At 39.6% G+C, this 15,659-nt stretch overlaps 1 protein-coding gene and 1 long non-coding RNA gene across 3 annotated transcripts in view; both read right to left on the reverse strand.

Moving 5' to 3' along the window:
- Positions 1-14,378, reverse strand: part of atg14 (autophagy related 14) — a 49,710-nt gene extending 35,332 nt beyond the window's left edge. The window contains exons 1-3 of one of the 2 annotated variants that reach the window (XR_014085760.1): positions 13,862-14,378; positions 6,955-7,017; positions 6,754-6,796 (exon numbers count right to left, since the gene is read on the reverse strand). Coding sequence is in view for 1 of the 2 variants with exons in the window: in XM_008398629.3 (XP_008396851.1) it covers positions 6,754-6,796; positions 6,955-7,017; positions 13,862-14,136 (381 nt within the window). In the remaining variant the exon portion in view is untranslated. The remainder of the gene's footprint in view (positions 1-6,753; positions 6,797-6,954; positions 7,018-13,861) is intronic. The other variant, XM_008398629.3, reaches the window with a different exon arrangement.
- On the reverse strand, positions 2,764-6,747 carry LOC145549960 (uncharacterized). Its single transcript, XR_014085762.1, has 2 exons — positions 3,363-6,747; positions 2,764-3,049 (listed from the first exon to the last, which is right to left on the reverse strand). It is a non-coding gene; the product is annotated as an uncharacterized LOC145549960 (long non-coding RNA).
- Positions 14,379-15,659: the final 1,281 nt, after the last annotated feature.

The following is a 15,659-nucleotide window of genomic DNA, read 5'->3' on the forward strand; positions in this document are numbered from 1 at the left end:
CATGAATGTTAAGGATGAATGTTAAGGCTAGTTAGCATGGACACCGATGACGGTGGATAAACGGTTTTCCTGTAATGGTAAGTTGACTGACAGCATGAAGAGGTTGATTGACAGTGCTAAGACTATCCTCCCGTCTCAGATTGGTTGGTTTGGTTGGGAGTGATGGATTTCTTCAGATGGAAATAGTAGCTCAGGGTGGAGGAGTTTTTATTTTCACAAATTATATGTCTCAACATAAAATCATGACATGGTGACTTTATTTTAACAAATACATTTATTTTCTCGAGAAAATATTTGTGTATTGTGTATGTTAGGGGTGCACCAATAAATCTTCCCCAAATCATTAATTTTGAAGATTGGTAATCCGCCAATACTTGTGAAGGTGATTTCATCTACTGATCTTATCTACCTCAGCTAAGATCTAAAAATCAACCGATTTCCTCTTCTGTTAGAGATGTTTGACTGATAGACCGACCCACCAGGTCATGTCTCCATGTTTGCAGTTATCAATAGTCACCCCACTGTTGCCATCCCACTGACGTTTTCTGCATTTAACAATATTCAGACAAGACGATCAGTATCGGCCAAAATCAGAATTGACAAGTCAGATTTTTAAAGATTGGCCAGAAATCTGCAATTGACACACTCCTAGTGTAGATTTTTTTTAATCAAAATTACTCAATGTTGTTGTTTGTGAAAGAGCTATTAGCAATTGGTGAGATGCTGATGAGCAAGGTGATGTGCTGCTGTAATGTAATTTAGAAGCGTTTTGTAGAAAGTATGTTTATAACATGAAGTGTTTTTGTGTTAAACTTGAGTATCCATTCTCTTTGTTTAGAGATTTTCTGGGCTCCAACCCTGAATGAAGTCATCTGACACAATGCAGACGAAGGTGAAGAAGCAGCTTTGCATTCCACCCAGATGGTTCAAGTCCTTTAATGAACTGAATGACTGGGAATCCATGGAAAATTTGAGCCTTTTGAAGTTTAAGCGTGATGTATCATCTCATCAAACCTGGTGCATCAAGAACCTTTGCGAAGCACAAGAACTGGTCACAGAACATTTCAAGCTCTTGGTAACTGGACCTAAGAGTTGGATTAACCTTTTTTTTGCAGAACATAAACATTAAATGGACTGTTTTATGTTCACAGCGACTAGAGGTAATGAGAGCACACACTCATGAATCCAGCGTCTTCCACTGCCGTTGGCATTAGGCTGGGTTTATGTAGAATTAGGTTTTTAACTAAATATTTATACCTGTATTTCATAAAAATAGTGGTTGACTTTCGGCATTTATATTGAAGTATGTTGGTCCTGTTTACAACTATTATTTTCATGTTCCAGAGCAATTTTTTGTATGTTCCATCTTATAGTAATTAATAAAATTGTTTGACTACAAAGACTAGAGTCAATACTGCTTTACATTTAATTTATACGTTGAAAATTTGTATAGTAAAATGCAATACATTAGTTGTGATGTAGAGAAGATAAACATTAGCAAACTCAAGAATATGTTTTAACTCATTGTTAATAGCAATGGTTGCAGAAAGACCGGAGCAACTAAATGACGTCAATTTATGGTCTTAAATTGCAAAATAAAATCTGCTAATTGTCGAATGGTTTCATTTTTATATCACTTTGTATGAGTTACTTTCAAACTAAGTATTTTGTGTTCTACAACTACATTTCCTGTAGACTTAGAATTTAGTTGTTTCAAAATTATGCTAAGAATATATTAAATACATTAACTTTAATATATTTTACACTATAATTAATATATGGTATAGAATACAGACTTCAATGGTTTGGAAGACAAAAGTATTTGGAAATGTCCAAGGTTTTTTTTTTTTTTTTAAAGTTTATGAATACATCACAAAAGACAGAGTAAAAAGACTTTCAGTTTTGGGTTAACAAAATATTGGTATATTTGACAAACTGTTAAATTATGGAAAATATTTTGATGGAAATTCTGGAAGAAAAAAAATGTCCTTTAACTTTTTGCCAGGATATTTTCAGTTTTTTTTTTTTACAGAATTTCCGTCAGAAGTTTCCCGTAATTTAACATTATTTTAGTTCACATTTTTCCGTAAAAAAAAACAACAGGAAAATGTCCTGGTAATTTTCTGCCAGTACATTTTCTGTTTTTTAACGGAATTTCCAGCTGAATTTTTTTCCGTAATTTTTTCTGTTTAAAATTTAACGTATAAAAGCAGTTAAATAAACTATAATGCTCTTAGAGTGAATGGGGAAGTTTACGTGTTGCGGCGGAAAAATAAATCGGGGTTGAAGCGTGTCGAAATGCATCAACACAACGAATCTAATATGGCATTTCAAAAACAAGCACTTGATGCAGTTTGGCTATATCGAGGCTCAAAGCAGAGAAAAAAATACATCCGAAGCGGCCAGATAGCAGGTAAAGCAGCACACTATTACAAACACTCCCCCGGATTAGCTTGACGGTCAGAAAGCTAAACAAATAACCTGAAAAATAATTCAAGTCTTTGAGCTGCGGTGACAGACGCTGGTTCTGCTCTCACTGTTGAGCCGCCGCTACGCACTACCCTAACCCTTTCACAGACGGTTTAGGCCTAACTCTCAAATGTCCGCCTGGCATTTTTTACTTGTTTTTCCCTAGAAAGAAGAAAGAAAATGTCCTATGGCCTAGTCCTTCAGCACATTTTTCCAGAATATTTAGAACTTTCAATACTTGATACTAAACCACTATTAAAACAGTTTGAAATCAAGAAAAAACAAAAAGCAAAATCAGATTTTAGAGATTTTATGCAAATAAAATACTGCATTTGAACATGAAGTACAGATTTTGCATCACAAATTAACAATTTCAACACTATAGAACATATTTACAATTTTTTTATTCTCACTTATTTTTACAAATAAACAGACTAACAATTCAAATATGTCCAGGTGATTTTTCCCTCCCTACATTTCTCCTTATTTTCCTGAGCCTTGGTGGTTTTCCCAAAAGCAGTTTCTGTCCAGCTGAAAGCACAAGGCCACATCACAGACCTCACACCTCCAAGCTGTGCTTCTGTGAAGGAATTACATGTGAAGGAATTACAGCAATGACAGCTTTCATTTACAGTAGTAAATAAAAGTTGCATATGTATATATATATTCAGTTGGTCTCAAATCCACACTAAGCAGTAAAAAAGTCAGTAAGCTATACATGAAGAGTGTGGTGCTGTACTGAGTGTCATATATAGTGCGCAAAAGTGCACTTCTACACAAAGTACAAACTGATGATTATTATATCTTAGACTTGATAAACTATTCCAAAAACAAAATAAAATCTAAAATAAAACTATAAATACATCCTATTATGTGTACCAAGTAAAACTTACATGTGGATTACTTCGTTATCCCCGAAGTAACAAGCCTCATTCATTCAGAAATAAAATTCAAAAGGTTATTCAATCGATCAAACGTTTTCTTCGGAAGAAAAAACAGAATCTCCTTCTCCAAAAGCCATCCAGGAATCTCCTTGGTGTCTTTTTTATTCCTTGAAAGACGCTTGTTTGCCTTATTTTCATGCGCCTCGCTTCAATTCTCCGCTCTGTCGCTCATTTGTTTTCCTCCTCACTCTGCACTCTTTGTTCGTGCAGAAGAGGGAGACAAAGGTTGGCATTCGCGGGCTTCCTCCAGTGGGGGTAGGGGAATTACCGTAATAACACTATGCATGCCTGAAAGCGCAATTTGTTTTCTGTCAAAGACTTTGAATTTTTCTGATAGCGCAAACCGTTGCAGTTACGGTAAGACAAAGTTGGCTTGTGAAAATGTGTCGCCAGCGACACGTTTGGTTTTAAAGGAGCCGCAGTATGTAACAAACAACAAAGATTTCACATATTAAAACTTTCGCTATGTCCAAACATAAGATATAATTTATGAAAAGATAGACAAATAATAATGATCTCTTCTCCCTCCTCCTGTATTCTGCAGAATTACTCCGCTCAGTCAGAAACAACCAATCAGAACCAGCATTAACCAGCTAGCTGTGCTCTTAGTAAGTTTTGATTCAGTAACCCATGATTGTTTATTTTGATGCAACCTGCATTTGACTTTGAATGAATGTTTCCCTCTTTTACTAGACATTATTTGATGTAGGCAGTGTTGTGAGACTTATTTGACTCATGTATAATTTATGGTACTGAGAGCCTTACTGTTAAATGTTAATTGGTTGCATGTTTTTCAGTTGTTCTTTTGACTTAATTAGGTGAATTTATTTCTAGATAATTTTTTTATTTTTGTCAAATCACATAGTATTATTTATAACTAATGCGAAAAATAAACAGTCATTCCAGGCGATCAGCAAAGATCGGTGATTGGCAGAGATTGGCCTTATTGGTGATCGGTATCGGCAGCAAAAAAACCTGATCAGCGCATCCCTAAAACAGGTCTAAAATTTTGATTATTTTGTGAAGAATCAACAAGTGGAATACAAACACAAGTGGAACAAAATTTATTGGATATTTTAAACTTTTTTAACAAATAAAAAACAGCAAAGTGGGGTTTGCGATATTATTGGGCTCCTTTACTTTCAGTGCAGCAAACTCACTCCAGAAGTTCAGTGAAGGTCTCTGAATGATCCAATGTTGTCCTAAGTGACTGATGATGATAAATAGAATCCACCTGTGTGTAATCAAGTCCCTGTATAAATGCACCTGCTCTGTCATGGTCTCAGGGTTTAAAGCACAGAGAGCATCATGAAGACCAAGGAACACACCAGGCAGTCCCAGATACTGTTGTGGAGAAGTTTAAAGCCGGATTTGCTACAAAGACAGTTCGACTGTTAATATATCACCAAGGCTAAAATCCGCACTTGGGAGACAGTGGCTCCTCAGGACAAGTCTGGTGCAGCAGGATGCAAGGAGCAACAGTCAAAAGAAAACGTGGACAACAAAGTGGATTTGTTACATCTGAGGCCGAGTGTTTCTGCAGAGATGAAGAACTGTGCCGATCTTTGCCTAAGGGAAATCTAGCTTAACGGCAACATGCCAGACTGAGCCTTCCAGATCAACGGTCTTCAGCTATTCCGAGCGGACCTTGACCAACGGTCAGAAAAAACACAGGGAGGAAGACTCCGTGTGTACGTGAATGAAGGTTGGTGTATGAACTGTGGACTGGTTAAAAGCTGCTGCTCTGAGGCGATGGAACTCATGACAGAAATGTCGGCCGTACTGTCTGCCTTGGCAGGTTCCTGCGGTGTTTGTCACCATTGTTTACATCCCTCTGGGTGCTAACAGCAACGAATCATCAAAGGAGCAACATGACACCATTAGCTCACTACAGATGAAGCACCTGGAGGTGTTCTACGTGGTTGTAGGGGACTTTAACCACATGAAACTGACGGACACTCTGCACAGTTTTTACCAGCATGTAAAAACACGCAGAGACAACACTCTGGACTGTGTGTACACAAACATTCACGGTGCATACAGAGCTCTTCCTCGCCCCCATCATGGCCTCTCTTACCACATCTCCATCCTGCTGGCACCAGCATATCGTCCACTGATAAGACGGATTAGACCAATGAAGAAGACAGTCAATGTGTGGCCCAGATATGCAGCCTGTGTGCTCCAGGACTGTTTTCAGTGCACAGATTGGCAGGTCTTCAGAGAGAGGGACAGGTGGACCTGGAGGAATACACCTCCTCTGTTCTTGGCTTCATCTCCAAGTGTGCTGATTATGTCACCCCCACCAGGACTGTAACCCGTTACCCGAACCAGAAACCCTGGCTGAGTGCTGATGTGAGAGCTTCTGAAAGCCAGGGATGCTGCGTTCAGGACAGGCGAGGCATCAGCACTCCGAGAAGCGAGGAAAGAACTGGCTGCAGGGATTGTGAGGGCCAAAGCCGCATATGCCCAGAAAATTCAAGGTCACTTCACCACCAACAATCCCCGCTGCATGTGAAAGGGCATCAAGACAAATTTCTCTTCAGAGCAACTAACGGAGTGTTTTGCCTCATTGCAGGAATTAAAATCCAGCTCCGTGTATTCCTATTTGTCATTTCCCCTCACTTGCATCGTGCATGTTGCTGTCGCCATTACTAAATGTATTAAACATTTGTTTGTCCATGTTGCCGGCTACAGAGGAAGAGTCACTGACAGACGCAGGTTTGCTAGCAAAGGCTAATGGACAAGTTGTATGTCTGAGAATGTTGAAAGTTGTGCACTCTTCAAACTTCAGTGCTTAACCAGAAGTTTTCTCAAGTTATGCATGCTTCCAACGCTGGCCTTGTACTTCACGTCGCAAATATTGCAAAGAGCATAATTTGCAACACATTTTTAAAAGTGGAGACACACATTTGAGCGTTTTCTACTGGCTATGCCTACTTAATTTACTGAACTAGCGGCTGCTGATGTCAATACGCTCTTGTGAGTGCTATGCTGCATTCAGGACAAGCATGGAAAATCCTCCACTCTTGCTCCATATTGTCACAATGATGCTTTTAGGATCCGATTTTACGTTAAGTACTCAGCAGTACAGACAGAATTCGGTCGTACTTACAGTATCAAATTCAGTACCCATCCCCAATTCTGTTAGATCTGTAACTGCATAATAAAAAATTTAAAATGTATGCAAAATCTATAAAAAAGCGGGGACAATTTTTTTAAGCATAAATTTTATCTTTTAAGTTTTCTTTAATATTATCTTGTCTCATTCTTGTGACCTCAATATTTCATCTCTTCTTGCTATGCGTTGTTACACCCCTAATCGTAACAGATATGAACTTACCATCTCATCAGCCTGTATCTGCCTGCCCATCACACGTAGGACACTGAGAAAAAATAACAACCATATCTTATATTTCTAACACAATGTGGAGGTGGTTTTTTTCTGAGAAACTAAAAATTGTAAAAATTCATTATTAATACTTAATAGTGATAGCAATCACAAGCTGATTATGCATTTGTAACTTGCTCCATTATGTTTTACCTCTGCTGGAGTCTTTCCTTCTCTTCCTCGAGCTTCTGTAGCCTTCCCCATTTATCAGAGTATCTATAGAGACAAGTACAATCAAGAGCTCCTGTCAAACACTAGTATGACATCATACAAAATACACAAATATTTTGTGTATTTTGTGTATATTCAGTGACGTGCGGTGAGGTTCATAGCTGGTGAATCACTGACTTAATCGTAATCAAATTTACAAATATATAATCCCTGCATGTTATTGTTTACATTGGGAAATTTCACACATCCATAGCTGCGTTGCTGTAGTAGAACAATTCCATTAACTCAATGAAACGTGGAAATATAGGTATTATTAACACAGAAGAACTCGTCCGGGGGGGAGGGGGGGGGGGCGCTAGTGAGCACTGTATGGAGTAGACGTGTTCTTTTCTGGCTCTGGCTCCCCACCACTTAAATATTATTTCATATTTACATTGATATTTCACTCATATTTCGGTCTCCCCGTGCTCTGACCGACTGTTTTGACATTGAGGATGACTAAACCCAAGGCGGATAAAGGAAAGAAGCCAGATAAGGCTTCGGAAGAGACGACTGGGCAGCACCTGCTGGAGCTAGCTAAGCAAGAGACAACCGCAACAGAAGCTGAACTAGCATGTGAGCATGATACAGGATCCTCTACCATCCTTGCTGCAATAAATACAATGAATGATATATTTCAAACGATCTTGAAGCAACCTTAGCTTCAACCCAGGCATCTTTTATTAAACCTCGTCGACCGGATTAAGGAGGTGGAAGAAGCTACATCCAATCACGAGGGCCGCCTTTCCAAACTGGAGACCTGTGCCAGGATGCAGGCGGAGAACGAAGCTCTTCGGGTGAAATTGATCAATTTTGAGGCCCGTTCCAGACGGCAGAATATTAAAATCATCCGGTTGCCGGAAAAGATCGAGAGTGGATCTCCAAGAGAGTTTCTGAGAAAGTTCATTCCGGTTCACCCGTCGATGTCTGCTTGGTGCCAGTGGTCGGCGTTAAAGCCCCTCTACACCGCCGTCCCTACCCTTCCCGAATCAACATTTGCTGACGGTGTCTCCAAACCCTGAAACCGCTGTGCCGGGTTTCCCGACCTGTTGAAGCCCATGATCCAGTTCCTGTCAGGATTGGCCTGATAAACGCCAGGTCGCTTGCAAATAAAACTTTTATTCTTTGGGACTTTTTTAGTCACCAAAACCTGGATTTTCTGAGACGTGGCTGAGTGTTGGTGGCTTTTACCGGCGGACTGTTCTTATTTTAATTCACCACGGACTTCGGGGAGAGGGGGAGGCACAGCGACTGTTTACAAACAGGACTACCGATGTAAGCAGTGTTTTCTACAGACGTCTTTCCCCAGCTTTAAGTTTACGTCATTTGAGATAAGACACGTAAACCCAGTTTTCTGTGCTGTCGTTTACCGACCCCCCAAATATAATAAGGATTTTATAAGCGACTTCTCTGACTTCTTATCTGGGATTATAACTAACTATGAACATGTTCTTATTGTTGGAGACTTCAATATACACATGTGCTGTATAAGCCTATGGTAAAGGACTTTTTAAGCCTTCTGGACTCTTTTAACCTGGTACAGGCTGTATCTGGTCCTACACATGAGCACGGACACACACTGGACCTGGTTATTTCCTGTGGTCTGCCTGTGACTAACCTGGAAACCTGTGACTCTGTGTTCTCGGATCACCTGCCTGTTTTATTCAGTGTTACTTTGCCACCTACTGCAGTTAAAACTCGCGCTGCTGTTTGGCGCTGTCGGATTATTAACCCTTCCACTGCCACTCAGTTCTCTACTGCTTTTCTTCAGCTCTGTGGATCATCTGACTTCCTCCACTCTGATACAGAAGAGCTCTGGTCCTGGTTCTGTTCTTCCTGTCAAACCATCCTGGACTCGGTTGCTCCATTAAAAACCAGGCAGCCAAGGATTAAACCTGAGCCTTGGTTTAATGACAGAACTCGTGCTGCAAGGAAGGAATGTCGCCGTGCTGAACGAAGGTGGAAAAAGGATAAACTGCAGGTTACTTTTCAGATTTTAAAAGACTGTTGGCGTCTCTACCAGAGCATGGTTAAAGAGGCTAAAAGGGAATATTTGGCAAATATCATTTCCTCAAACAGCCATAACCACGTGTTTTATTTAACACCATTGACTCTGTGCTTAATATTCCACAGAATGCCTGTTTGGAAGCTTCTCCTGACATGTGTGATCATTTCTGCGTTTCTTTATTGAAAAGGTTGGTAGTACCAGGGCTCTTATCACAGCTCCTGACTCTGACCCCTCTGTTTCGGTCCTTGCTCTGCTGCTTTCACTCAGTTTGAGCCTGTGACTGTTCACTTTTAGAGGACGTGGTTGGCCACATTAAGCCATCAGGTTCCCCCGTGATCCTGTCCCTCCACATTTTTAAAGATATTTTATCTAGCATAGTGCAGCCTGTTCTTGCAATTATAAATAGCAGTCTGTCCTCAGGTGTGGTCCCTCTAGTTTTAAACATGCAGTAGTGCAGCCACTGCTTAAAAAACCTGGCCTTGATCCTACTGTTCTGGCTAATTATCGGCCTATTTCAAGCTGCCTTTTCTTTCTAAGGTTTAGAAAAATTGTGTACTGTCAGCTGACACAGTTTTTAGATGACAATGGCATTCTGGAGGTTTTCAGTCAGGTTTTAAAACTCTTCATAGCACAGAATCTGCTTTAATAAGAGTTTTTAATGACGTCCTTCTTGCATGTGATTCTGGTAACCATATTGTTCTGATTTTACTTGACCTAACTGCTGCCTTTGACACAGTAGATCACGACATTTTAATATTGCGATTACACCACTTTGAAGGTATTGATGGCACTGTTCTTAAATGGTTCAGGTCTTACCTGGAGGACAGAACAATTTCAGTGAAAATTAGTGACTCTGAATCATCTGCTGCTTCAATGTCTTATGGTGTCCCGCAGGGCTCAATTCTGGGCCCCCTGCTTTTCTCTCTTTATTTACTGCCTCTGGGTTCTATACTTAGGAAACATGGGATTTCATTTCATTGTTACGCTGATGATTGTCAGATTTATTTGCCCCTGAAGCAGAAGGATGTCCATTCCATTTAACAACTCATGGCATGTCTAGGTGATATTAAAGCTTGGTTGGCCTTGAACTTTTTAAATTTTCATGAAAACAAAACAGAGGTGATGGTGTTTGGACCCAGTGGCTCCTGTGAGTCCTCCTCCTGACCTGGGACCCTTGGAGGTATATTTTAAACCTGTTATTACAGATCTTGGTTTTAAGGTGGACAGTGATTTTAAATTGGACAGCCAAATCAGAGCCGTGGTTAAGTCCAGCTTTTATCATTTAAGGCGATTGGCGTCAGTGAAATCTTTTTTGAAACAGTGATCCATGCTTTTATTTCGACTCGATTGAATTACTGCAACTCACTTTATCTGGGAGTCAGTCAGTCGCTGCTCTCACGTCTGCAGCTGGTTCAGAATGCTGCTGCACGACTTTTAACAGGAACTCCAAAGAGGGAACATGTGACCCCTGTCCTGGTCTCACTTCACTGGCTGCCTGTATATTTTAGGATTCATTTTAAAATTCTTATGTTTGTTTTTAAATCACTGCATAATCTTGCCCCGGCTGACCACTCTGAGCTTCTTCACCCCTACGTACCTTATCGGTCACTCAGGTCAGCAGCAGCTCTTGGAGATACCGAGATCCAGAAGGAAGCTCAAAGGGGACAGGGCTTTCTCTGTCATTGGCCCAAAGTTATGGAATGACTTGCCTTTGCAGGTCAGAGAGGCCCCTTCACTGTCCACTTTTAAAGCTCGTCTTAAAACCCATTTATTTTACTTGGCTTTCAACACCAGCGGGATCTAGTTTTTAAATTGTATGTTTTTGTTTTTAAACTGTAAGACTGTTTAGTTTTTCTTTAGTTCTTTAGGTTTTTTTATTGCTATGTTGTGTTTTACTGTACAGCACTTTGTATCAGATGTGGTTGTTTTAAAGTGCTTTATAAATAAAGTTGGAAGGATTCGATCTGAATTTCAGTTATGTTTGAAATCTCTAAAATGTATTAAAACGTATGAATGCCTGATTGAAATATTAATGGAATCATCCACCAATTCATGTTAATCCTAAAATATTAATCCTCTTCTTGTAGTTTTTTTTTAAATTCAATTTTGCTTTTGTGTTCCTTTTCCTAAGCCTGCCTCTGCTATGCCTTCTATTGTTGGGTTTCAGACACGTGACCCGGATGACGCACAAAATTCAGATTGAGGTCCAGAAGTGGATTTCTCCGGTTCAAAACAGAGACAAATTGATCACAATGAGTGGCTAATGCCCTAAATTTGCTGAAACAGACGAGGCATCTCAAACAAATATGTGATCCGTATTATCTCTGTAAAAAAGACTTCTAATATAATCTTGAGGATTTACCCAGCGTCTTGACGATCCATATAACTATCTGGAGCTGCACACTGCATATTATACAATCTTCTGAAGTTGGGATGTTTTTCCTCCAACAGGTTCCAGAGGAATCACCTTAAATCCGATGTTGGACTGGATTTTATTTCACTGTCATTTGTGAATATTAGAGCCTCATTTTCAACAGTGGAGCAATAAAGGTTGAAAAAGGTTATCATTAATTCTCATCACCATCAATATTTCCACTAAAGAAAAGGCCAAAAAAAATTTGTTTGATAAAGGAAAAGCCTCTTAGACTCTGAGCTCAAAGCGAGCTCCCCAAACTATTTTTTTTATGTTAGACAATTAATTTAATTTTTTGGTGTTAAATCCTATAACGTGAAGTGGCATTGTCGTCGGTTGCTATGGCAACGAGTCTGCTTGTAGCTTGATGAATACCTCTTTTCCTTTGCTGTGGATCATAGCACGAAATTAATAACTACATTTTTAAGTTTCACCGAGTTAACGTGGCTATGGACGACATGTAAAAGATTAGTCTTTTTGCCCCCCAATGTTGTATGCCTGCGCGAAATTTCCGTACGTCCAATAACATGCATGGGTGTAAGTCAGTGCCTCACCAGCAAAGAACCTCACTGCATGTCACTGATAGTTATAGTTTTCAAAACTATATATATATATATATTATATATATATATAAATTTAACCATGTATAGTGTTTAATATAATTATTGCGTGGATGTTTGGGAGAAACAGCCACAAACCTTATTTCTTTGTTCCACAATGGCAGCTTTAATTTTAGCATTTCCTCTCCTCCACATACTTTGTTGCCAGATGTGTAAAATTTACAAAAAGATGCAATTTAAATGTAAAAGTTGTACATATGTAGATTACTCAAGAGAAGCTATTTACAATAGTTTTTACAGAACTCTACACAACATCAATTCATTTATTAATAGATACATTTATATATATTAATTACAGGATAGATACACAAAGATTTTATTTCTAACACAGCTGCTTGCAGTAGTGAGTGTTCATCCAACAAGTGTGACTTGCAGGAGGAGGGAGGCTCTGTACTGGTTCGTCTCCTTTTAAATCAAGAGGCCCATGATACTTTGACTAGGCAGCAGATGTCCCACAGCTGATTGACTGAATCTGCCATGGACAGAGGAACAAGACCATCTCAGATATGGTAGGTTGTTAGGTCGACTACTGTTGAGAAAGATGGACAACAAAACAAAAGGAGAAATTATGAATCACATCAGAATATGTAAATGATTTGGCACTTAAGTCAATATTTAAAATGATTTAATAAACAACAGTATTGGAAGATGTCAGTGATTTTACATTAATATAGAAAGTGAAACTTTTAACAATTTCGCTCTGACAGACAGCTGTGTATATTTTACCCAACTGTGGCTAAAGCTGCTGCTAGCTGGTTTACTCTCTTATCGGAGGCTGTTTATCTTATACACAGTTAAGAGAATGGTGACTTGACAATGAGTAATAACCTTACCTTTATATCCTTAAGATAATGAGTATCCGTGAATTTTTCAGTCAGGTTTCCCGAGGCAAAATCACACCAGAAGTAATTGTCTGGCGTCACTGTGAAAAGGGTCTATTAGGTCATTGGCAGGACTCTGGAGACCTTTTCTACACAACAAGGAGGAGGCATTAAGCCATTTAATTCTGGTGTTTTGTACCTGTGGCGCATCTAAAAACTGCAGGACTGTGGCCCTTGAGGACTGGATTTTGACATCCCTGATTTAAAAGATTAGATCATTATCTGTTAGAAAGTGGTGCTGCAAACTGGCATTGTTAGTTTTCACACCACCTGATTTCAGCTGTAGGTTGTTGATCCACTTTTCTCTTCTTTTTTTGGTAAGTTTTTTTATAATAAACTCCCTTTTGACCAACTACCTTTGAAACACGAAAATAACGTTTATCTTTCTCTCTATTAGAACCATTGGAACAACCATACAGGACTCAGACTTTAGGCATTTTGATGCTGGCTCAACCGGAGTAAACAGGCTGCATTTACTTTCTGCACTCCATCTCCATTGGGTGACGTCAATGTTACGTCATCTGAAACCCAGCAATAGAGTTACATTATTGTTAATTGCCATACTTGTTTGTGTTTACTTTGACTAAATAAAGTTTTTTTAAAAATGCTGATTACCCCCAAGCTAAGTCGTTTCTGTCACATGAGTACAAGAAGCAACGATCTTTGCAGTAAACCATTGTCCGAGTGTCGAATATACAACTTAAAACTAACTGGGGACTGATAAATATTAAAATCATCATAGCTTTATAAACATATATTAATCAAAAAAAAATACTGAAATGGAAGTGGGTTTAAGTAACCTCTATGGGCTCTTCTGTAAAGCTCTTCTCCGCCTGCCAGTTTCCGCTGCTCGTGGAGGGGTGGGGGAGTTACACAGAAAAACACAAGTATAGCAGATTTTAGTCCTTACTAAAGTCCTAACCTTTACCTTTCACTGTTCCTCCCGTCGAAGAATACGAAGTCTCCGGCCTGAATGCACCGGGCACAAGTCAGCCTGCGGCGGGAGGTGGTGCACAGGGGACAGCGTTCCACCGCCACGTACAAACCCTCAACTTCGTCAACCGACTCCACCATCACACTGCCGGGGGAGGAGACCGCAGAGTGGAGCTGCTGACGAAGAAAAGGCAGCTTTGTCTCCGCAGCTGGGAGTGAGGATGAAGCCGAGCCGACCAGTGGGAGATCTATTGGGGACGCCATAGACATGTAAGCTAGGCTAAACTGTAGTAAGTTGCTAAACTATCACAGCTACAGAACTCGTAGCTCGCCGTGGGTCACTCCCTTGTTCCTTTTACATTCTGCCTCTACACGATTATCTAGGTCACGTTTTCAAAAGACTTCGGGAACTCTGAAATGAACGTGGGGCCACCGAGCGAGTTTGGGGTTTTGTTTGTTTCTAAAGCTGCGTCTTCTTCTTCTTCTTCTTCTTCTTCTTCTTGGTTTTTATTGGCGGTTGGCAACAAACTTTCAGTAGCATTACTGCCACTTACTGGTATGGAGTGTGTTTCGTGATGATCTATATACTTTCCCCTACTTTTACTTCATACCCAATCCTTACAATAATTTCTGACTAAACATACACTCACACATACACAACTAATCTTTTACATATATCAACAATCTTTTGAATGTGAATATTCCATTTTAATTTTTCATCAAATCACAAACCTAAAAATGTTACTCTTTACCTGATCTATTTTTTGATTATATAATTTTAATTCTATTACCTTGTTTGTCTTTTTCTGAGAAAATATAATTACTTTCGTTTTATCCACTGAGAATTTGAATCCCCATTGCAGTACCCACAACTCTATATCAATAATGACCTTTTGTTATTTCTTTACTATAAACTCAACATTTTTCCCTCTTTTCCATATTGGCCATCATCTGCAAAGAGTGAACAACCTTTCCAATATGTCATTTATCATAACAGAAAACAATAATGGGCTTATAATACTCCCCTATGGCGTTTCATTTTCCACTACATATTTACCTGAAACTATTTCACCAATTCTTACCATGTCATTTCCTGTTTGTTAAAAAGTCTTTAATCCATTCAAATATTTTTCTTTGATCCCCAATTTGTGTAATTTAATTAATTAACCCTCTACCCACATCATATCATATATGCTTTTTTAGTATCGAAAACTACTGCCACTACACTTTTTTTTGTTTACTTGAGCTCCTCTAACTTCATGCTCTAGACCAGTGGTTCTTAACCTGGGTTCGATCCAACCCCAGGGGTTCGGTGAGTCGGTCTCAGGGGTTCGGCGGAGCCTCTGTCGCGGAGGTAAGGACACACTTGTGTAAAGTCGTGATGACGCCCCGCTTTGCCATCACTTGCTGCAGAGGATCACATTACATTGCTTAGCCAATCAGAGCTGCGGAGGAGCACTGATTGAAGGAGTTCCACTCTCAGCATGGATTTGAACATGGGTTTTTAATTACTTCAGCAAAGCTCACAGTTTTGACCAAATTTTATAGTCTAAATCTGCTCCTTAGTCACATCTTTTCGGGGTTGCTACTGCCTCTAGTAGTGGTTACACACTACCCACATCATATCATATGCTCCCCCCCCCCTCTAGTGTGGGGGGGGGGGGTGGAATAAGTAGGGCTCGGTGAATGCGCATATGTAACTGGGGGGTTCGGTACCTCAAAAAAGGTTAAGAACCACTGCTCTAGACATAACGCTGGGTCATTAATGCTCCTCCCTTTACAAAAACCACTTT

The sequence above is a fragment of the Poecilia reticulata genome, chromosome 22, assembly GCF_904066995.2.
Source record: "Poecilia reticulata chromosome 22, P_reticulata-male-v2, whole genome shotgun sequence".
NCBI lineage: Eukaryota > Metazoa > Chordata > Actinopteri > Cyprinodontiformes > Poeciliidae > Poecilia > Poecilia reticulata.